The sequence below is a fragment of the Neomonachus schauinslandi genome, chromosome 3 (genome assembly GCF_002201575.2).
Source record: "Neomonachus schauinslandi chromosome 3, ASM220157v2, whole genome shotgun sequence".
Taxonomy (NCBI): Eukaryota; Metazoa; Chordata; class Mammalia; order Carnivora; family Phocidae; genus Neomonachus; species Neomonachus schauinslandi.
Genome location: NC_058405.1, coordinates 134187943 through 134211174, shown reverse-complemented (window position 1 = coordinate 134211174; position 23232 = coordinate 134187943). Strand labels below are relative to the sequence as shown.

At 40.4% G+C, this 23232-nt stretch overlaps 1 protein-coding gene across 2 annotated transcripts in view; it reads right to left on the bottom strand.

Moving 5' to 3' along the window:
• Positions 1-23232, bottom strand: part of RAPGEF4 (Rap guanine nucleotide exchange factor 4) — a 292248-nt gene that overhangs the window by 201652 nt on the left and 67364 nt on the right. For both annotated transcript variants that reach the window (XM_021703202.2, XM_021703203.2), the window contains exon 4: positions 20947-21093. In XM_021703202.2, coding sequence (XP_021558877.1) covers positions 20947-21093 — 147 coding nt within the window. The remainder of the gene's footprint in view (positions 1-20946; positions 21094-23232) is intronic.

The following is a 23232-nucleotide window of genomic DNA, read 5'->3' as shown; positions in this document are numbered from 1 at the left end:
AACTGGCTAGCCTGAGCTAACTGAAGTACAGTATAAGATCATAAACTTATCAGGATGACACAGTCATTATGATAGAGGAAAACAAAATGTAGTATTTTACCTAAGACAAAATGGGAGAAGGAGATTATAATTTATAAAAATTTCTTCCAAAAATATATTTTTTTAAGTTAGAGGGGGAGGGGCAGAGGAAGAGGGAGAGAGAGAATCCTAAGTGGACTCCAAGCCCAGCATGGAGCCTGAGATCACGATCTGAGCCAAAATCAAAAGTCAGTCTCTTAACTGACTGCCACCCAAGTGCCCCCCAAAAATATTTTGATGTTTAAAGGAAGAATATTTCCCTTTATTGAAAACCAATCTTTAAGACATGCTTCTCATTTCTCAAAGAGGCTGAAAGATGTTTGGTTTTGACAAATAAACATCTTATCTATTTCCAAGGGGATTGCTGTGTATTAAGAGAGGTCTCCAAGCTTTTCCGGAAGAGGAGCTCACTAGCTCTGCTTTACTGTTTTCCAGCACTTTTCACCACCATTTTAGCTTGCCTTGCCAAATCAAGTTTTTAATTAAGAGTAGTTCTCTTCCTCTACCTTCATAACATGCACCCAAATGATAGACATTCCTATCAATCTCCTCCCCTGAGGTTTTTGGAGCTGCCTCTGCTATTTTCCATAAATGACTATATCCCATTTTTCTAGAACCAGTGACGAGCAATGCATTGGGTATGGGAATGATCAGATCCAGGCACGAAGGTGGAATTACTTCGTCTCTGCATCCAGGGTTCTTTAGCTCCAACCCTGTAAGATAGTCCCACTAAAAGTATCTGATCTGTAAAGAGAACAAGGGGCCATGTACTGAAACGGCTAAGCCATTGATCTGGCCAACAAAAACAGTGTGTGATATAATTTAAAAGGCATTCTTCCCTTTGGTTTCCCCCAAAGAGATAAGGATGAATCATTGCTGGGAACTGCATTTTGCAGTCAACAGACCTAGCAACCAACTAATTCAGGATTAACCTCCTGAAGTAGCGTACTTCCCTGAAGTAGCAAAAGGATAAAAACATTAAATGGATAAATTAAAATAATTTCCAAGGGAAATGATAGACAACAAAATGTCTTTTAAAAGTTTTGTTTTATAGTAATATATCCTTAGGGATGTGCAACTGGGGCATAGTTCAAGGGAAAGAGATTAGAAGAAAAAAATTAATGAATGAAATGTCTTGAGGAAAAAAAATCATAAAGCAAGTCAGAAATGTCTCTCTAGTCTTAAGTGCCTGGTCACAAAATGCATCTTGAACAAAAAACTTGGAAGATATTTTATTACATATGGTAAAAAGGAGGCACATTTAATTTACAAAGAGCTCTTATAATCTTATAAACTGCAGATACCAACCCAGTAGACTATTGGACAAAGGATATAAACTGGTCACTCACTCACAGACCAAAACAACAACAACAACAACAACAACAACAACAACACACCACAACTGCCAAGAAATATTTTTAAAGATGCTTAACCTCACTCATGATTAGGTAAACAAAATAATAATAGTAAGATACCAATTTTTTTCCTGGCAAAATTTTCAAAGTTTGAAATTACACATTGTTGAAATAAATACACAGTGAAGTACAAATTGGTGCCAACTTTCTAAGGTGTAATTGGAAAATATTCATCAACTTGTAAATTTCACAAAACGTCCATAGGTAAGGACTTACTCCATAAAAATACATTAAGATATATGTAGAAGAATGTCGACTGCAGCACTGTTTGCAAGAACAAAAACTAATGTAACTGTCCATGAACAGGGGAATAGGTTAAATAAACTATGGCAATCCAGCCAATGAAAAACTCTTAGCATAATGTGGCTAATCCGAATGCACTGAGACAGAAGGATGTCTAGGATCCACTAAATGGAAAAAAGCAAGATATAGATAGTATGAATGATGTAATCTCATTTGTGGAAGTATATAGGTTTAAATGTTTTTAATGCAAATACCATTATATAGTTATTGCTCGTAACGAAACACCCCAAAGCTTAGTGGCGTAAGACCATGACTGTTCATTATTTCTCATGATTCTGTGGGTTTCCTGAGCAGTTCTTCTGTCGGTATCACCTGGGCTTACTTAGGTGGCTGCAGCCAGCTGGGAGTTGGTTGGGATTGAATGGACTCACCTCTCTGGGCCGTCAACTGGTATGGCTGAAATGACTGGAATGACCACATGGTTCCTCCTCTCAGGTGTCTTCACACGACAGAGGAAGCGCTCCCCTTGGGCAAGATTAAAACTGCAAGGCCTCTGTAAGCTAACACTCAAAGTCAAACACAGTCATTCCCACTGCATTCTCGTGATGAAAGCATGTCTCAGGGCCAGTCTGGATTCAAGAGGAGGAAAGCAGACTCCACCTCTCGGTTGGAAAAACAAATTTTGCCGAATTTGTGACCATATTTAATCTACTACCTTATATATGTACATATCTACCTCTCTATAGCTCTATCCATCGGAAATGTTACTGAAAAAGCTATTGAAATAATTCCCCTTGGGAAAGGAGCTAGGAATGTGAGCGGCATTCAGTTAATGCATTTCTATACTCAGGGCTGGCTTCACAGGTGGGAGAACTGTGCAGTCACATAGGGCCCCATGCTCAAGGGCTCTGAGCCCTCGGTGTAATGCTCTGCTATCACAATCTTGAAATTCTTAGTGATTTTATCTTTGAGCTTGTGTTCTGTAAGTGAAGTGCAATGGAACAGTGGAACAGGTATGTGAGCAGAGACAGGCCATGTGCATGTCCACTGTTCCTTGACATCCCTTTCACACAGAGCATTCACGATGCCTCATGAGAACAGGATTCAGGTGCAACTGTGAAGCATGGGAGCTCAACACAACTCAATGCAAGTACACGGTGAGCATGTTACATCTTCCAGTGAGCAAGTCCAGGGGCTGACAGCCCCAGAGGCCCCATTTCCCATGCTAATCAGAGCTTGCTTTGAGCACAGAAAGAGGGCAGTGGTATTGACAAAGAAACTCTATCATATCCTTTCTTATTCATATTACTTCCCTGTATGAGCCAACCACTTACACAGAAAATAATGACATAAAGGGAAAAGAAAGCTAGGGCAACCCATAGTTCCTCTTCCTGAGTCCTGCCTTAGCGATCTGTCAGCTGCAGATCGAGAGTATGGGTAGAAGCTGTGTGCATCAAGAACTGAAATAAAAACAGTTGAATTAGTTTTGTGCATGGTTTCTACTGTTCCAGTAAGAATATAATACATGTACATGTACAAGCCAGGAAACAGAAACTGTATCACTTTGGTGATTCCACATACAAGTTAAATGTCCTTATATTTGCATTTAAAACTGGCATTGCACCATAGAAAGACAAACAGAAAATTTGCGCTAATAATTTAATTTTTTCTTTACTTAGAACATTAAAGAGCAAATAAGAAACATGATGAGTTGAGATAGAAAATGCAGAAGAAACGAAAAAGCTTTGTATTTTAGCACCATTAGTGACACTTTCTTCCTCTGGGGAGAATAAGGGATGTTACATTTTTATTTTGCACTGGGCACACAAATTACGTAGTCGACTTTGCACTGTTTGAACATGTATATACATGTCCTGCTTTTTTGCATTAAAAAATAGGTTTCTTTCTACCATACCTCACCCATTCTTTTATTTCACATTTAAGTTTTATGAGCTTTATGTTACTCCTGACATCAAGTCAACATAGATTTATTTAAAGAAAAAACTTATAAAAAATAATGATAAGACCCAGGGAACACAGCTGAAAGAAGACAGGTACCCCAAAGAAGAAACATTTTTATTAAAACAAAGGCAATATTTCATATTGTTATTGCTGCTCTCTCTCTCTCTTTTTTTTTTTTTTTTGTGGGCAAACATTCTCCCTGATTTATAGCACTGAAACCATCGTCAGCACAACGAAATTAAGCAAGAATAATATGTCAGATTAAAAAAAACCAAATCCAATTTTATGAACTCAATTCATGAGAGCTGCACTGTCAACATACATATTTATTCTCTCAAGGGCCATGGATGCAAGGTCATCTACACCACAAGGGATGCCTGCCTTGATTGGTACATATACATCAACTCAGGAAATGTAAAAGATATGTAGAGGTTATTTACAGGGAGAACTTCTTGGAAAATTAATGCCAAAAGAATTTTCCATGTTTTATTTACTAGCATGGTATCAATGTGATATACCATAGCTATGATGATTAAACACCTCTATTCAAATTGAGGGAGGTATTACCTCTTTATTTACCTCTTATACTTTCAATATTACTAATCATGTATATTACTTTGAATTTTCAACACACTTACTGGTTTGTAATAACTAAAAATTAAAACGAATTATACTAAAAAGACTCCTACAAGCTTGGTTAGAGTTTTCTATTTGAAACACAGTCACATTTTGCAATAACGTTTTCGGATTTACAATACCACACCATGCCGACAGGAGATTCAAGTTGTTGGAATTTAAATAAATAGTAAAGGAAAAGGAAAAAGTAACCTAAATTTGTCAATTTGTGTGAAGATTGTGATTCAAAATGTCTTGATATTTTTAGAAATTTTAAAACTTTTTTTTTTTTTTTCTTTCTCAAGAGGTTGAGAAAAAGAATCAAATGTAAGCTTTGGAAGTCCTGCCCAATAACCAACTAAAGAGAATATTGTGCATAAAATATTCTACCAGTAACGGTGGGTTGCTTCTGGCAAGGGGCCTGGTGGTTAGGGCAGGGGTAAGAGAAAAGCACGTTTTTCATTATATATATTCTGTTGTACTTTTTTAAAAATTTAAATTCAATTAGCCAATTTAGTTACCATGTGTATGCATTACCTAGTCTCAATAAACTAAATTTCTTTAAATAAAAAACAAAGACAATTATTGTTCTGCATGATGGGCCATGTTACTATAGCTAATTTTTAGAAGTACCAATTGTCTAAAGGTGTCCAGTTAGCAGTGTGGGCATTATTCTATGTGGGTGGTTTGGGGAGAGAGGTATGGAATTGAAAATACAAAACCACACTTCCATGAAAACTTGTTATTGAAGTTCAATCGTTTTGGAACTGGATACAAAATACTCAGATGTGCTCTATTTAGAGGAGCAATGGATCCATGAATTAGAAATATTTATTTTAAAACAGGCTTTGGTAGAACCTCTTACTGCAAAGCATTTCTGTTTCGAGGCTGGAACTTGGCATTTTTCCTAATGATTTCTTTTCACTACAAGAAGAATTTCTGGATACCAATGTCTCAGCCTGAAAGCCACAATGAAAATTATCCACCATCTCCATTCTCACATCACAAATTCTGTAAAGGTTTTTTCAGAGTAAATGTTCAGTATTCTCCCACATAAAGCGGGGACAGACTATATGGTCTGATCTGTATCCTGATTCTATAGAAAATGGTCCTTAATCATTTGGTGGGGGGCAATGGGACCCTTTCAGATTAGGATGAAAGCTATGGACTCTCTTTTCAGAAAACCCACACACATAAAAATTATCAGAGGTTGGCAGGTTTCTCAGTAGCTGATCTGTGAACTCCCCAGAGCTCATGAAATCTGGATTAGAGTCACCTGTTGTGGACCAGTCCTCTTTTCTGACACTACACATAAACTCATCTGACAATGGACCAAATAAGATATCCTATTACTACAGGGAAAAATGTTAACATTTGGGTCTAATCTTGAATTCTTCCTAAATAAAAAAAAAGGGGGGGAGTGCTCTTTTTATTTCAAAAGCTCCCAAAACTGAATTCTGGATACTTAAAATATATTCTTGAGACTAAGCTGGTAATAACTTATGACTAAAGAACTAATATATGTGAAAAGGTAAGAATGACTTCTGGCTTTTAGTTTGTGGTCAATACAGTTCACCTTTATTGTTAGTTATTATTCATGCAGAGACCCATCACGTGAATGTAAAGTCCAAATGACCACAATGATTCTCAATCAGATCTGGTCTTAGATCATGTCATGGATTACCACAAATGGGATACTGTAGGGAGCTCACTTTCCTTCTCTATCGGATCGGAGAAGACCCTGCCAAGCCCCACAGGAACAGAGAGATTAAAAAGAGTAACCCAGAGTGCTCTGTGCCTTCTGTGACCCAAGGACCCAGGCCTAATGGCTACTAGGAACCCTGACTGCACCAGCATCAGCACAGCCTCCACCGAAAGCCCCAAGTGATAAAGACCTACAAGGCCTCCAAATCTGGGAGAAACCAAATGGATTCCCAGAGTGTGTCTATTAACGGTCCTTAGTTTCCTCTGGTTTTGAAGCCGCATTCTGCCTCTTGCTTGGGGCTCTCTCAGCCCCAGAACCTCTCAGCTTCCAGGTTTTTCAGTCTGTTTAGAGGAACAGCGGTGCTCCGGGCCTCCATTTTCCCTGAATCTCAGCAATCCCAGGTGTTAGACTTCCTATCCCCATCCCCTCACCTGATCTCAACCTGTCTTATAGTCATGTTCTTTTTCATCATCTGGACCCTCATCTCCTCAGAAGGCAACCAGCCTCTTCTTGGCCTTTCATTCACAGACAGATCTGGTAACACCTATGTGAAGGGGCTGCCATCATTCATCCCTGGTGTTATTCACCTGATCAGGAGGAGACCGGGAGATATTAGGGGAGACAGCAGTTGGGCTGGATCTTGGGCCAGGTAGAGAAAGGAGGTAAAGGGACCCTAACACTTTTGGGCTTCTTACGTGTTTTTTTTTTTTTTTTTTAAGATTTTATTTATTTATTTGAGAGAGAAAGAATGAGAGAGAGCACATGAGAGGGGGAAGGGTCAGAGCGAGAAGCAGACTCCCTGCCGAGCAGGGAGTCCGATGCGGGACTCAATCCAGGGACTCCAGGATCATGACCTGAGCCGAAGGCAGTCGCTTAACCAACTGAGCCACCCAGGCGACCCTTACGTGTTTTTGCTCCAGGGAGCAAGTAGGTATGGTGCTAGTGTCCAGAAGACCTGGGGGGAGAGGGGCTCCGGGGAGGGGAAAGGAGATAAAAATCCTGCACTGTCCCCGGGAAAGGCTAGGCGGCTCTGACAGGCTCTTCTTTCCATGAAGAACTTGAGGAGGCAAGCTTGCCCTGGAACTGGAGGGTTGTTATGACCCCTCCTCCATGTTCCACCACAACAGACATGTTCCCACGGTAGCACTTGAATCCTCTGCTTGTGTCTGGTCACATCTTTCTGTCAGTCACCTTCCTGTCAGCCTTAGGAGGACAAGACACACAAGGGGACTTTCTCTGGAAACTGTTCTGACTCTCCCTGGCAGTTACCATCTCCTCCTCCCACTTCCAGCCCCGGCAAGCACCTCCGCAATAGCGCTTATCACCCGCTTTTAAAATTTATTTTCACGTATTTATCTCCAATCGACTGTGAGCTCCTTGAGGGCTACACGCTGTTCGCATCTGTGTGCCCAGTGTCTAGCATAGCACCTGGCATTTCGCGAATGCCCGACTAGTGTTTGCTGACAGGATTTAGGTTGAGAAAAATAGTTGGATAAATTAATAGAGGCAATATGGCTGGAAAAGGATGTATGGGCACATTTAGGAAGCTTTGGATGCCAACATAGAGAGTCTGAACATTATCCTTGGGCAGCAGAGACAGCAGCACTAGGCGTCCGAGCAGGCACCCGTGTACCCGAACTCCTCCATCGTTCGTATCTATCCGTCTCTACCCTCTGCACCTTTTCTCGGTGCTTCCTGGGGCTAAGGGATTGCTGGCATTATACCATTTCTTCCTCCCAACCACTTGTGATAAGATTATTGTTAACCTCCTTTTACAAATGAGGAAACGGGTTTAGGCAGTAAAGTAACTTGCCTGAGGACACAGAACTGGGCCAGACTGTCATCCTGATCTGGCTGATTCCAATCCCTGGTCTTTAAAAACCACGCCGCCTCCCTTAACACTGGCTAGATGTGAGAAGAGAAAAGGGAGGTCACAGTGATGGTGGGATGGAATGGATGAGGAAGAGATAAACACACAATTGATTATAAAAGGAGGCTGGCTAGGGGGACGCCTGGGTGGCTCAGTCGGTTGAGCGACTGCCTTCGGCTCGGATCATGATCCCAGGGTCCTGGGATCGAGTCCCGCATCGGGCTCCCTGCTCCGCGGGGAGCCTGCTTCTCCCTCTGCCTCTGTCTCTCATGAATAAATAAATAAAATCTTTAAAAAAAAAAAAAAAAGGAGGCTGGCTAGAACAGGGAGAAGCAGGAAGAAAGAAATCAACCTAAAATATTCAAGTAAACTTGGTATTTCCTACTAGTCTTTTTTCAATGTTTCTGAATGTTTAAAAGTTTGAATATAAAGTTGGATGGAAAAAAAGATAAGTCTGACATTTCAGACCTAAATGAAGTCTGGAGAAGGGGCTAGGATGAGGGAGAAGAAAGTATAAAGCCACAGGCAGAAAGCAAGAAAGAGAATTTCAGGAAGATGGAATGCCAACTCTACTAAAACTTCTCTAAAAATTTCTTAACCATGTCAGGACTCATAATAGTTTAGACTATTATGCACATGCTTGCAATTATTATTATCAGGAAGTCATGCAACGATTTTAATTTATTAATTTTCATTTATTAATTATCACCTCATTAAATATGCCATCTGCTATGTATGACAAAACCTTTGGTTATAATTAAGGAACGAAAATGTCGATGGACATAGTGTGATCTGCAATACAGTTTTCAGAGAAGTAGAACACTAACTTTTTTTTTTTTAAAGATTTTATTTATTTATTTGACAGAGAGAGACACAGCGAGAGAGGGAACACAAGCAGGGGGAGTGGGAGAGGGGGAAGCAGGCTCCCGCTGAGGGGGCAGCCCGATGCGGGGCTCGATCCCAGGACCCTGGGATCATGACCTGAGCCAAAGGCAGACACTTAACGACTGAGCCACTCAGGCGCCCCAGAACACTAACATTTTTAAAGCTATCTTAAAACTTGTAACTTTTCAGTAAGTACTTTATACAGTGTTGTTCACAAAGTTGTATATGTTCCTGAGTAGGTGGATCTTTTTTCTTTTTAAAGATTTATTTATTTGAGAGGGGGGAGGGGCAGAAGGAGAGGGAGAGAGAAACTCAAGTGGTTTTCATGCTCAGTGTGGAGCCTGATGTGGGGAAGGATCTCACGACCCTGAGATCATGACCTGAGCCGAAATCAAGAGTCAGACACTTAACCAACGGAGCCACCCAGGCACCCTGACTAGGTAGATCTTTTATTAAATGCCATATCTGATCATTTTACTACATTTTCCCTTTTCCAAGTTCTGTTATGCTTTTAACAGGGATTAGATACAATGTAAGTTTTTATAGAGAGGTTTTTTTCCTTTTTCAGTATATTTGTACTAGGCAATTCTATGAATTTAAGCAAAGTGAAGCATAGGCAAAAATGCCCCCCAAACAAATAAAGTAAAACCCTCAACAAATAGCAAAGACCTAAAAATGAAAAGCCATTTTCATTAACACTTATTGCTAAGAGCTGTGCTTGCCCCAGAACTATTAAAGAGGTAGATATAATTCTGGACAGGGAAGAAAAGAAAACAAACAGTTACAGATGCTCAAAAAATAGGACTCACTTGGGGTGCCTGGGTGGCTCAGTCAGTTAAGCATCTGATTCTTGGTTTCGGCTCAGGTCATGATCTTAGGGTCATGAGATTGAGCCCCAAGTCGAGCTCCATGCTCAGCAGGGGGAGTTGTCTTGAGATTCTTTCCTTCTCCCTCTGCCTCCCCCCCCTGCAATAAATAAATAAATAGAATAGAAATAAAAAAGAGGACTCATTTCACTAACTTCAGAAGGTATCCCAGTAACACTCATGTTTCACTCAGACTCAAAGCTTAGAGCAGTGTTCGGGGAGTGGGGAGGGGGCGGGTAGGGTAGTGGGATCTAAGGGCTGGAGGGTTCCACCATCAAATCACAGGGATCTTCACAGAAACTGAAGCAGAAGAGCAGTGGAAGGGACACAGTTCATGGTACAAATGTGCAGAAAAGAAATCTTAAGAAAATTTTCTTACAGTTGCTAAAATAAGGTTATAAGAGATAGGTTATGATATAGATGTTATAAGAAACAATTGGAGCGGGGCACCTGGGTGGCTCAGTCGTTAAGCATCTGCCTTTGGCTCAGGTCATGATCCCAGGGTCCTGGGGTTGAGCTCCGCATCGGGCTCCCTGCTCCGCGGGAAGCCTGCTTCTCCCTCTCCCACTCCCCCTGCTTGTGTTCCTTCTCTCGCTATCTCTCTCTGTCAAATAAATAAATCTTTAAAAAAAGAGAAACAATTGGAGCCAATATATGAATTTGTAAGAGCATTTATAAATGTTTTGAAGCAGAAGAGAGAAGCAATAAAAAAAGTTTTTAAAACTCATTCAATTCATGCAGACAGCACCACTGACTAAAACACTATTATTGCCTATATCACGTGATTTTTCAAATCATCTAAAAATGAATAACGTCTTTATAAAACAAATTAAAAAAATTTTAAGCCACAAAATAGCCTTTTTGTTGGCGATTTAATGGATTTAGAATTTATGTACTTTAAATTCATGAAAAATGAAAAGTCAAAAGACCAAGATAAAATATTTGCAGGAATTACAACAAAGGGTTAATGTCTTGGCCAAATAAAGCATTCATATAAACTGATAAATAAATGCCAATGTATGGATGAGTAACATGGTTGCTGAAAGAGGAAATATAATCAGAAAAGAAATGTATAAGAAAATCTCAACCATCCCAGCAGTAGTCAAAGAAACACAATGACAATAAAGTGTCTATTATAATGGAGGAAAATATGTAATGGTCATGCTGGCCATGGCTGGATATAATAGGCATGCTCAACTACTCCTGGTGGCAGAATAAAAGCTACTGAAAATAAATGTGGTCATATTTATCAAGAGACATAAATGTCTTCATACCCTTCAACTTAGTATTCTTTTTCTGGGAATTTATCTTAGAGAAGTGATTCTCAAAGTATAGTCCAGGGACAGGTCAGGGATCTCAACATTCTCAGGGGGCCCATGAGCTCAAAACTCTCTTCAAAATAGTGCTATCTTATTTGCCTTTTTCACTCTCATTCTCTCACAAAGGTACAGTGTGGAATTTTCCAGGAGCTACATGATGTGTAACGACACGATTGTTCTGACAGATAAGAGAATGTGTGCTTGTAGGATGGTGGAATTGGGGGGGGGTGGATTTTGCACTTGATTCTCACACTTTCAATAACCAGACCACACAGGCAACCTCTAAACACAAACCCTCAAACAAAAAACACCACTCACTGTATCTCTAACGTACTGATTGCCATTATTACTTAAATCTGGCAGGAACCCCAATTTGGAAGTAGAATGTCTATATGAGAGAAGGAAAAATTACACTAGGAGATTTAACACAAACAAGGAATAAACATATTGTTCAATCATAGAGCCTTAGCACAGAAAAAAATGCCAGGCAGGTAAATGCAGAAGCAGATGCAAAGGGGCACAGTGCCCATTTAGCAAAGCCCACTGCTGGAAGACAGAGGTTCTTAGCCCTGGCTGCCCAGCCGGCCCCTCTGGCGAGCTTGAAGAAGCCACTGATGCCCAGGGCCCCTCTTCTAGAGATTCTGGTTTCAGAGTTCTAGGGAGAGCCCACACATGGGAATTTTTAACTAGCTTTCCAGGTAATTCTAATGTGGAACTAGTTTTAAGAATGACAACTGTAAATGATGAAAGATATCAAAAAGTTCTTGCCTTTCCAATGATATCATTTGATACAGTATGAACTGTTGTCTATACTTTATATTTTCCATTCACATAATTTGTGGCTTTGCCTTCTTGAATTTGCAAACCAAAAGGGAAGGAGAGGGGCACTAAATTTTCCAATTCATAAGGCACCTCAGTTATCAATCAACATTAACTTGGAGCACTCCTGACAGCAAGGCAGGATTTAAGTAAAGGTATCTTTACATTTACAAATAGGTGGCCCAGGAGCTGGAGAGCTTTCCAAAAAGTGATCTAGCAAAGGTGGGTTAAACCAGGAATAGATCAGAATTTCAGGCCAAACCACCTGACCACATCAATAACCTTTAGAAGGTCTGTCTTGCATTTAAGGTTTGGGCCAGACAGCTCAGAACACTGGGGTTAGTAAGATCAACGACAGGCAAACCTGCAGGAATTCGGAGAGGCTGACTTTGTGACAGGATTTCCTGCTGCTCCTTCCTCGGTGTCAGACACCCTGCCCCAGTGACTGGGCTCTAACCTCTCCGCAGCAGCCTGGAGACTATGCAGGAGTGGAATTCGGCCCAATGAGAACAGAAAAGTCCCATGACCACAGGGCTTCCTACACATAAAGAGCTTAACAATATCCCCCAGTCCATACCACGAGTTCCTTCTGAGTCTCAAGTTCTTAAAGTTTTCCCAGCTAGAACTGCCTTTGCCCGCGGGACCCATTAAACCTCAGAGCGGATTTCTCCAGATGATGACTGAACAACAAACAAAATACAAAGCCAGGCATTTGGGAATGCAACACATGACACCCTCAGAAGGCAGGCCGACCCCTATCCAAGCCTGCCCAGGCGCCTATCACAGGAGGAGAAGACAGAACACAGCACAATAGGAGTGAAGAAGGCCTGCCTCTTCTGTGCGGTCAGCCCCTTGGGACACGACAGCCTCAAATGCTATAATTTGGTTAACTGACCCCAATCCTTTAGGGATGCTGAAAAACGGCCCTGTTAGCCACAGAAGAATTCAGAACCCGATTTCTTTGTCTTCGTTCAAGATGATACTCTGGATGGAAATGAATCTCTCTCTGCCCTCCCCCGGATGTCCTCCGGCACACTGGATCTTCCTTAGAGTACTTTCCAGTTTGTCTTACATTAGGGTGATTTGTATTTATGCCTGTCTTTCTTCTCCACTAGATGGTAAACCAGAAGGACAGACATGATACATCTTGCACCTCCGCGTGGTGGGAACGAAGTGTATGTTTGTTGAATACGACAGGAGTTTCTAAAAGATGAAATTTTCATAAGTGGCATCAATTAACATGGAGTTGAGAAGCTCCTTAGCAGCCACACAGAGTGGTAGGTTCGCTGGGAGAGTAATGAGGGCCACTGCAAGATAAAAGTACAGGGGGGTGGGTGGTGGGAGGCAGTGAGGGGTCAAAGGTGACTGGCAAATGCACCGCCATGCGAGACATTTCAGAACCTCTGCTAACAACAGCTTCTACAAGATCCTAGTATCCGGTGCACACTCCTGAAATGAACACCCAGAAGAGCACCAGTTAGGAAGCGATGACTACTGCTTACAGCATGGGGCCAACAGGCCTACCCGCAGCATCTGGACATCGCTGGCACCTGCCAGCCAAGCCTTGATCTGCTCAGACCCCCTGATCATCTTCTGAGAAGTAGTGAAATCATAGCTTGTGGAGCTGGTATGACTTCAAGTCATCAATAATGTAACAGAGCTCCCATAAACACTAAGGAATTCATATAGTCAGAGCTGCAGGCAAGATACCCACTGAGCGTCCAGGGGATGAAATACCATCACTTCCGATCTGTTTCCTCATCCCAAATTCATTTTTAATATGTGCCATTCAAATATGTCATCAGATAAATACATACATTTAATATTAATGTGATAAGTGTAACTGACTAGTTATGAACAACTATCTCTGTTTATATAGAAACACACTTAAGATCATCAGGCTAAACAAACATACCCTTCACAGTCAGAAAAAGATGAGCTGCCATTCCTCCCTCCACACACACGCATCACAAATAAAGAGGAAATCAAATTATGTCAGTCCCGTTGTACATATTTAGGTCTGGTGGAACATAATCAGAAAAGCCAGAGATGTTTCACAGTATAATTCCTCAAACCAAAATGCAAACTGCGACGTACAACATTTCCCCACCAAAGAATAAAAAAAGAACCATTCTGACCTTGTAGGGCATATGTCCTTCTTTTCCTGTCTCTCAAAGTTCCCGAATATCCAGTGAATATCTGTCCTTTATTTGGACAGCAAAATACACCTTCATCGCCGATAATTCCTTGTTTGTATCTATCAGTGTTAAAAGGATCTCAGTCCAGTGCTGGTGGTTCTCCAGAAAAGCTCAGGCAGCCAAAGGCAATAGGAAAAGACTTCCTATATACATACACATATATTTAACTTAGTTACCTCCTAATAACTTCACTCCCTTCCTTTCTGGATTTGAGGACAGAGGAGTGAGACCCTGGAGCAGACATAAGGTCCAAGTCATCAGAGCAGGCTTCCGCTTGGTTTAAAAGAATCACAACTGCGAGGAGAGTCAAGAGAACCAGCCAACAGGATGTGTGTGGCTGGAGTTCCTGGCATGAAATCTTGGCTTTCATGTTTATTTTTGGATGTATTTTTCTTAGCCTTTTGATGCAAATTTCTGGCCTGGGAAGTAACCCTATGGTATAAGCTCCAAAGTTGCCAAAAGTAAGCACAGACTTCTGACTTGGGAGAAAGCACGTCCCTTGGCTTTTAGGTTCCAGCCAGTCCTCAGATGAGAGCGTGGGTCCCTGTGCACTAACAGGCAGGCAAGGGGCTGCCTGTCTGAGGATGGGTCATACAGTCCTGCCTCACTGCCCAGGGCCACTAAAACATTTACCTGAGATACCAGCCCACCTTGGAAGCCTCCCATTAAAGTAAGAGCGAAACAATTTGAAATTGTGTGCATGCTAAATAGAGTAATAAAACCACCCAAAGGACTTTGGAGATTTTTATGTTCTGATATTACGTTTTAAGTATTTGGCTTTAATTTTTCTGACAGCCCGAGACAGACAGGAACATCAAGTCTATTCAAGCAGGAGCAGATGCCTCTGAGAAGTATATTATTCTAATAAGGATTTTAAAGCGCATCAACAAAGACTAAGCTGCTGTTATTTCAATACTTCCTATTCTCACAGTGACTTGAGAGATTATTAATGGAAAAGAACTTTTTATCCCTGCATAGTCCAAGAAAAGGCAGTGAATGGAAATAATTAAAAAGCTTTTCAGTCCCACAACTGCCAAGATATCTGGTAGAATCAAGAAATAAAACACTCTGAAAATCAGAGAGTAGAGATAGATGTAAAAATATTTCTGCAACAATATTCATACTCTTAGAAATATTCCTGTTTTGGGGCACCGGGGTGGCTCAGTCGGTTAAGCATCTGCCTTCGGCTCAGGTCATGATCCCAGGGTCCTGGGATGGAGCCCCATATCGGGCTCCCTGCTCAGCGGGAAGCCTGCTTCTCCCTCTGCCACTCCCCCTGCTTGTGTTCCCTCTCTCACTGTGTCTCTCTGTCTCAAATAAATAAATAATCTAAAAAAAAAAAAAAGAAATATTCCTGTTTACAAATTGCATTCTTTTGCTAAGACAGAACATGCACTTATTTCCTCATTTTACCATTCAGTTTTATATCCCATAAAGCATGAAATAGATTTTTGGTCACTTACTGATATTTACTGAGGCCACAGACACATTTGGGGAATAAACTCTCCTGTATCAATCATTACGTCTGAGCAATGGTTCTCTGTGACATGGGATCCCCTGGTTAGAATAAAATCACAATGTATGCCAAGAAGTTTCTGGGTAACAATTACAGCTAAGAAATCACTTTTATTTATTTATTTTTTTTTAAAAGATTTTATTTATTTATTTGAGAGAGAGAGTGAGAGAGAGAAAGAGCACAAGAGGGGGGAGCGGGAGAGGGAGGAGCAGACTCCCCGCCGAGCAGGGAGCCCGATGCGGGACTCGATCCCGGGACTCCAGGATCATGACCCGAGCCGAAGGCAGTCGCTTAAACCAACTGAGCCACCCAGGCGCCCCAAGAAATCACTTTTATTATGGAATGGGTCAGACTATAAATTTAAAATATTGCTTTTTTTTAGGCTCTGTAGTTTTATTGCTATCTTTAAATTTCGAATGATTTATTCATAAATACGTATTATTATTTTGAACATGCTCAAACATGGCTCACAAGGAAGGAAAGCTTTTGGCCAGATGATGTTCATGCAATTGAAACACAGCTAAGCAGATGGTAGACCACTATTTCAAGGACCTCTTAGTAGTGTCTCTTATGAATTTGATCGAGAGTGCCTCTTGAATCTACTTCTCTGAATACACTGGACTCACCTCATCATTCAATTTCATGTATTTGGAATAGTCGATGTACAGATGTCAAAAGATGCTGCAAAGCTGAAAGCATCTTCATACAGACACGAGTTAGATAGAAAGTCAACAAGAAAAGCAAAAAAACCCCTTGTTGTAGTCATTTGTAACTACTGGAAACCTTATCCTACATGTGCTGCGAAGAAATTCACGGATTTGGACAGTAAATCAGTTCTTTATTTAGTCCAAGAGCCACCAGCAGTCATAAATACCCACAATCTTGGATCAAATATTAATAACTGGCTTAAAACTCGCAAGCCTACTTTTCACTACTCGGCCATTTAACTTTCTCACTGAGGGTATGCAATGCACCTAGTGCCAAAGAGTTGAACTTACGGCTGTCTCAAGAACCAAACATGGTGGGGGCGCCTGGGTGGCTCAGTCAGTTAAATGTCTGCCTTCAGCTCAGGTCATGATCCCAGGGTCCTGGGATGGAGTTCCGCGTTAGGCTCCCTGCTTCTCCCTCTGTCTCTCCCCCTGCTTGTGCTCTCTCTTTCTCTGTCAAATAACTAACTAACTAAATAAAAATCTTAAAAAAAAAAAAAAAAAAAAAGAATTAAAAAAAAGAACTAAACATGGTATTCCAAGACTTTTCAATCCATTTTCTTCCAAATGAAATTCAGAAACAGAACTATCTCCTGTCTCCTCTCCTCTTCTTTCTCTCTCCATCCCCCAAATGCTACTGAAAAATGAGATGTTTTATACCCTGGTTCATATATTTTATTAAGTTTTAATACCACAGAGGCGTAAGAAGGGGGATGCATTATTGACCAACTCTGAATAAATTTACCATAATTCACTTATGTTAAGAAAACATGACTTTGTTTTAAGATGGAGCAACCCAATGCTCTCAAATCTGACCATAAATTAGCAACTGAAACAAAGCTGCTACCTCAGTTACATCTTGGGGAATACTTTCTCTGATGTATTTGTAGAGGCTATTGAATAATGCTTCTGGTTACATTTATGGGAATAACTTTTTTAAATACACTGGGTGCTACCAATTTAACTTACAACATAATAGACAATATAAAGCAAGAGGTATCTGGGATGAAATTGAATAGGATTTCAAAATCTCACATGTAGTTCTCTGAGTATGTTCTCTTCCTGCAGAGAGCCGATGAAACTTGCCTTTGGTCAGGAAAGGAAGCAGGATTCCCTAGCTTTGTGTTGACATTAAAGTCCCAAGTGGAAGATTTAAAATAGACTATTTGCTCAGCCTGTTAAAGAGCTACTTTTAGACTGTGCTACCTGACAGGGGCTACAGATCTTAATTTTTAGAGTTAGAAGAAGTAACTCAGAATTCCGGCCCTCGTGTTTTCTCTTTCGGCCCCTTTAAGTGACAACAGGGCACAGATAAGGAGACAAAGCTAAACAAGAGGGTGCTTGATATACAGTGGACCCACCATAACATTCTTCAAAAGTAAGTAGTCAAATGAGATGAACATGCAAATTTAGATGCTTGATTCAGGTTATCTAATTTTTACTATTTCTAACCTATAGCCCAACACTGAGCTCCTTACCTTGCCAACAAGAGACGCATTATCCAGCTTACCTTTCTGCTGCTTTCTTCCCACTATCTCACAGTTCAGTAAGGCTCCTACCTGAGCCTTTCCTGACATAATCCTTTCCTTCTAATGTTTGGCAGGCAGATCTAACTTAGGTTTCAGGGGACAGTGCAGGCTTGAATTTTAATTTTGCTAATGAGTATTATTTACTAGTGTAATAAATGGCTGAGTCATAAACTCTATTATCTGACATAATCAAGGAACAGGTATTCTGAATATCAGATATTTTGCTAGCAGATCAGTGTTATATATGTCATCAATGGACCACTCATTCAAATAGAAATAAAATCTATTTAATGATAATGATATATCATACTCTGAAATAATATTATGACTTGGTAGGTTATTTTCTGTATTCTCCAAGTAGAACAGAAGCCTTTGCTGGAGAGCAGGAACTCGGCCAAACTTATTTGCTGCTACGTCCACACCTGACACACAGGAGATACTCAATGAATATTTGTTGAAAAACGAATGGTAGAATAAACTTAAGTCAATCTTTTTTATTTAGAAGGTAATTTAGAATTTTACGAGGTCTTAGGATTATCACGTAGTGTAGGTGCACAATTGTGCCCATTAATAAAGTTCTGACTCACAGAGATTGCTAGATAATGGAGTTTCTTGCATTTTCATTTTAGCCAGTTAAAATGTTGACTGAGCATGTAGTTTGCACTCTGTACTTAGTTCCATGAACAGGCGAATAAAATGAAGTATCTGACTAATCTCTTACTCACTGTGAGGTTCAGTCCTCCACCTGTAAAATAAGAAGTCAGACAAAAACTCTGTTCCTTCTTTTCAGCTCACTTAAGTCACTGACAGGGGAGATCAGAAGTCTGCTCTGAGGTCACAGATGAAGGGTTGGACCCACCAAGCTGGAGAACCACATGACAAGGTTTGGGATACCAAAGACCACCCTCAATATCAATACCCCCATTTAGTAATTTTCCTTTAAGGGAAATATCTGTGGAAAAGAGCCCTAAAATGTACTCAAATGCAATCAAACGACAGGATCATACTAATCAAACTAACGCATCACCCATAGGAAAGCATCTAGATGTGATGAGCCTCCTGATGTACTCAGTATCACCTTTGACCTTTTCTTGCCAAAAAATGTTTGATTTGATCTCATCAAGCTTTTAGCTTTAACTTCCATTTATAGGAAGCCCTGGGGTAGGGGTACAAAAAGATACCATGAGAAAACAATCAAACAAATCTTGAATTTGGGAGAAACTGACCTGGCCTTTTTAACAAGTCAATGTCATGGGGAGAAAGAGAGAGACAGAGAGGGGTAAGGAGGGAGGGACGGAGAGAGAGAGAGGGAAGGAGAGAGAGGTGGAGAGAGAGAGACAGACTGACTGAGCTATAACAACCAAATGTAATACGTGGTTCTTTATTTGAACCTGGTTTGAAATAAAACAGATTTAAAAGATAGTTACTGAATAAATATTTATTTATTTATGGGTATTTATGGGGAAGTTTGAACTGTGGACTCGGTATTAGATATTAGGGTATTATCTTTAGTTTTGTTAAGTGAAATAATGGTATTATGGGTAGGTAGCAGGGTATTCTAACTTTTTGGAGATTATGCTGAATATTTACGATGAAATGTCATAATGTCTGTCATTGACCTTGAAGTGGTTCAGCAAAAAAAAACCAAAGATGAAACAAATATGGCTATATGTTAGCAATTGCCAAAGTAAGTGGGGATGTTTGGGTGTTCATTGTATTACCCTTTTGGATTTTCTGTATGTTTGACAATTTTTCTAATAACAAATTTTTAAAAAATGTTCACAGGTAGCAACTTCTCAGGAACTTCCTTCATAGTACTGAGGGCTCCTAATTAAAATAAAAGTTTAAATATTTCCACAAACCATCCTCAACGAGCAACTTGAAAAAGTCATAACAGACAAAAGCAGTTATAATGACATACATCACAGGTGGAAATCATTTTTGTTCTTAAACCAGTTTTCCAAATTTTCTTTTTTGGAAAAGACTTTTTCAGTTTACCTTTTAAACATGAAAGATCCAAAAAAAAAAAAAAAAGACTTATTTGCCTCAAGCTTGGTCCCTTTTAATTGACAGAAAACCTCTCCGTACACACCTCATGCAAACCTACTTTGGCTTTGCCTTCCTAAAACTAGCTTTTGTCTCTGAACTTTACAGAGCAGTTGGAGCTCTTTAATATTTTCTAAGAGGAACATTTCAAACAAGCAACCCCGCAATTTATTCACTACTGCCAAGAATAAAAGTAACAGGTTTCACCACCAAGGCCTTCCAAGGCTTTGCAGGACTTTTAAGGCAAAGCATCACTCATTCACCTGCAGGTTTGCTCCCTTAATGCATCTGTCATTTGTTTGGCTCTGGAGGAAACTATTTGATTACATAAAATTCTTTTTAGATCAAGTTTAAAATCTTAGCCACACCGGGACAAGTTGCAAAGCCTGCCAGCTCGATGGGTTAACACTTGGACATACTGAGCCAAGGACAAAGATAAGGAACAACCACAGGTTAAAATCAGAAGCTTCCAGAACTGAAAAGGAATGAGTGTGAAAGATGCAAGGCTTAGCTGGGCCTTTCTAAGTGCTCCACTTGCCATTACTGCATATAAGATGATTCATTCCCCCTACTTCTTGTAAATGAGTGCAGTACCCTAAGGGGCGCTGGTAAGCAGCGGTAAATGCAAACGCCACCAGCACCCGTTGCATCCATCCACTGCTGTGCCACCTATGCATTTTGAGGTTGGCAAGTAACCAAACATCTCTATGTCCCTCATTTCCATACCTTATTACAGGGCCCATCATTTTTAAAAGCATTTAACCGAAGCAGATGTTAACCCCATTCATTCCACTTTACCAGGGAACATGTCAATGATGATTTTTAAAATGCAAAAGAAAATGTCAAAGTATTTTGTTCCCTGGTTAAGAATACATCTGTGAAATAGGAGGGAGGAAATACATAAAACACTCTATGGTCATTCAAGAAATAATTATAAGGTATGTCAAACTACAGAAAATTGAGCAAGCACTAAATTAAAAAAAAGGGGGGAGATGTCTTGTGTCAAAATGGCTTTTTCACTCACTCATTTCAAAAACAAGTTTTGAAAATTAAATTCCATCCACTGGCTCAGAACAGAACACATTAAGGCTTGACTGTAATGCCATTATCCATGTGGCAGCTCCCTTTCTTTTCTGCAACTACATTAATTGACAAAGAAGCCTTGGGGCTCACCTCCCATAGAGCCTTGAAGTCCTTCTGCTCGATGCGGAGCAGTTCACTGCTCTCCCTAGTAACGATGGTCGCATGGCGGGGTGTGTTGTCCAGAATGGACTCTCCGAAGGCTGTCCCAATTCCCAGAGTACAGATGGTCACTGCATCCTGAGAATCCCCAAAATTGATCATTAGAAAATTAAACATTTAACTGATATGGGTGAGTTGTCTTTTCTTTGAATTTAAGCATAATTTATACAAAATAAAGCACTTGATTCAATTGCACAGTCTGACAAGTTTTGACAAATATATACTCCGGTGTAATCACCAACACCAACAAAATCAAGGCATACAACATTCCTATCACCCCGAAATTCCCCGCGTACCCTTTTCCAGTCAGGACCCTCCCATCAGAGATAATCAGTGTTCTGATTTCTAGCACCATAAAGGAGTTTGGCTGGCTTTATTTTTTTTTTTTAAGATTTTATTTATTTATCTGAGAGAGAGAGAGATCACGAGTAGGAGCGAGGGGTAGAGGGAGGAGCAGACTCCCCGTGAGCAGGGAGCCTGATGCGGGACTTGATCCCAGGACCCTGGGATCACGACCTGAGTCTAAGGCAGATGCTTAACTGACTGAACCACCCAGGTGCCTGGAGTTTGGCTGGTTTTAAGATTTCATGTAAAAGGAGTCAGACAAGGAGCACCTGAGTGGCTCAGTCCCAGTTAAGCGTCTGCCTTCGGCTCACGTCGTGATCCCAGGGTCCTGGGATGGAGCCCAGCGTAGGGCTCCCCGCTCAGCGGGGAGTCTGCTTCTCCCTCTGCCTCTCCCCTCTGCTCGTGCTCTCTCTCTCTCTCTCAAATAAATAAATAAAATCTTAAAAAAAAAAAAGAGTCAGACAATATGCCCTCTTTGGTGTCTGACTTCTTTTGCTCAACATAATGTCTGTAAGATTCATCCACATTGTCACACGGATCAGTAATTTTTTTTCTCTTACTGACAAGTAATTTTCCATTGCGTGAATATGCCACAATTTCCTTATCCGTTGTCCTACAGGTGAACATTTGGGTTGATCCTAGTTTAGGGATATTATGAATAAAGCTGCAAGCGGTAACCTTGTTCAAGTCTTTCTGTGGACAGGATTATCTTTTTATATGACTACTATCTGTTTTAAGAAAAAAAGGAGGGAATCTTTTGAAAACGAACAGAGTTTTTTAGTGACAGGATGCAGTTATGATATTTCAGTAGATAAGTGGAATCGGGATGCTGCCCTGTCAGCCTGTCTTGAAGAGATGAGGAAACTGAGGGCGGGGTGGTCGAGTCGCAGGGCCCTGGTCCACAGACACAGTAAGGGATGCAGTCAGAGTCTAACCACGGCTCTCCGACTGCAGATTCCAAGCTTTTTGTATCGTGCTGCCTCCTGCAGCCACAACGGAGTCAGAACAGCTTCAGATGAGGTGCAGTGTGGCTAGTTCATAAAATGCCGTGAATCAATGATATAAACGTTTCTCAAGGTATACTAAAAAAAGTAATTTCCAATCTGCATGTGACATTGGTGATAATATTTGTATTTAATCCTAACTAGTTTCAAATAATGCAAATAGCTCCTCAAAATCACCTGGACATTAATTTTGCAGGGCATTATCAACTAACGGAGATACACGAGGGTAATCCTCCGAGTGAGAAAGCAAAGTTTTCCTTTCATGCATCTAATAGACGATACTAGGCAAATGTTATTAAGATCAAGTTAGTGACTCCATAATCACATTACTAAGACAAATGCCCATAAGAATCCAGTTCCTTGAACCATAGCAAATTGTTTCTGCCCAGATATTACCATATAAAATTGTGTTCAGGAAAATAAAATCAATAATAACTCAGAAAAGGAAGAATGATTGGGGGGAAATGTAAGAATAGCCTGTTAATAAATTTTCCAGAGAGGCAGGTGCAAACAAATTCAGTCAGAAAAATATCCCCAGAACCGAAATATTAATATTCAGTGACTTAGTTACCTCTGAGTAATTTTAAAATTCTAGTAAAAGCACAAAAGGGATTATGATAAATCACAGACTTCCATAAATTCTCTAGACTATCAGGTTCCCTTGAGAGTCCCATTTGCCTACTTTCTCATCTGGACCCCTCAGAAAGGATTCTTTTGCCTATTTTATACTTCTCAGTGTAAAATTCTATTTTAAAACTTGACAGGGATGCACCATTAATATTAGTCCCGCCACCCTCCATGTGGCTTAAATATCTAAGGTTATCTGCAAAGCATAATGCAAAGGAACTAAGAAGATCTGTTATTTGTG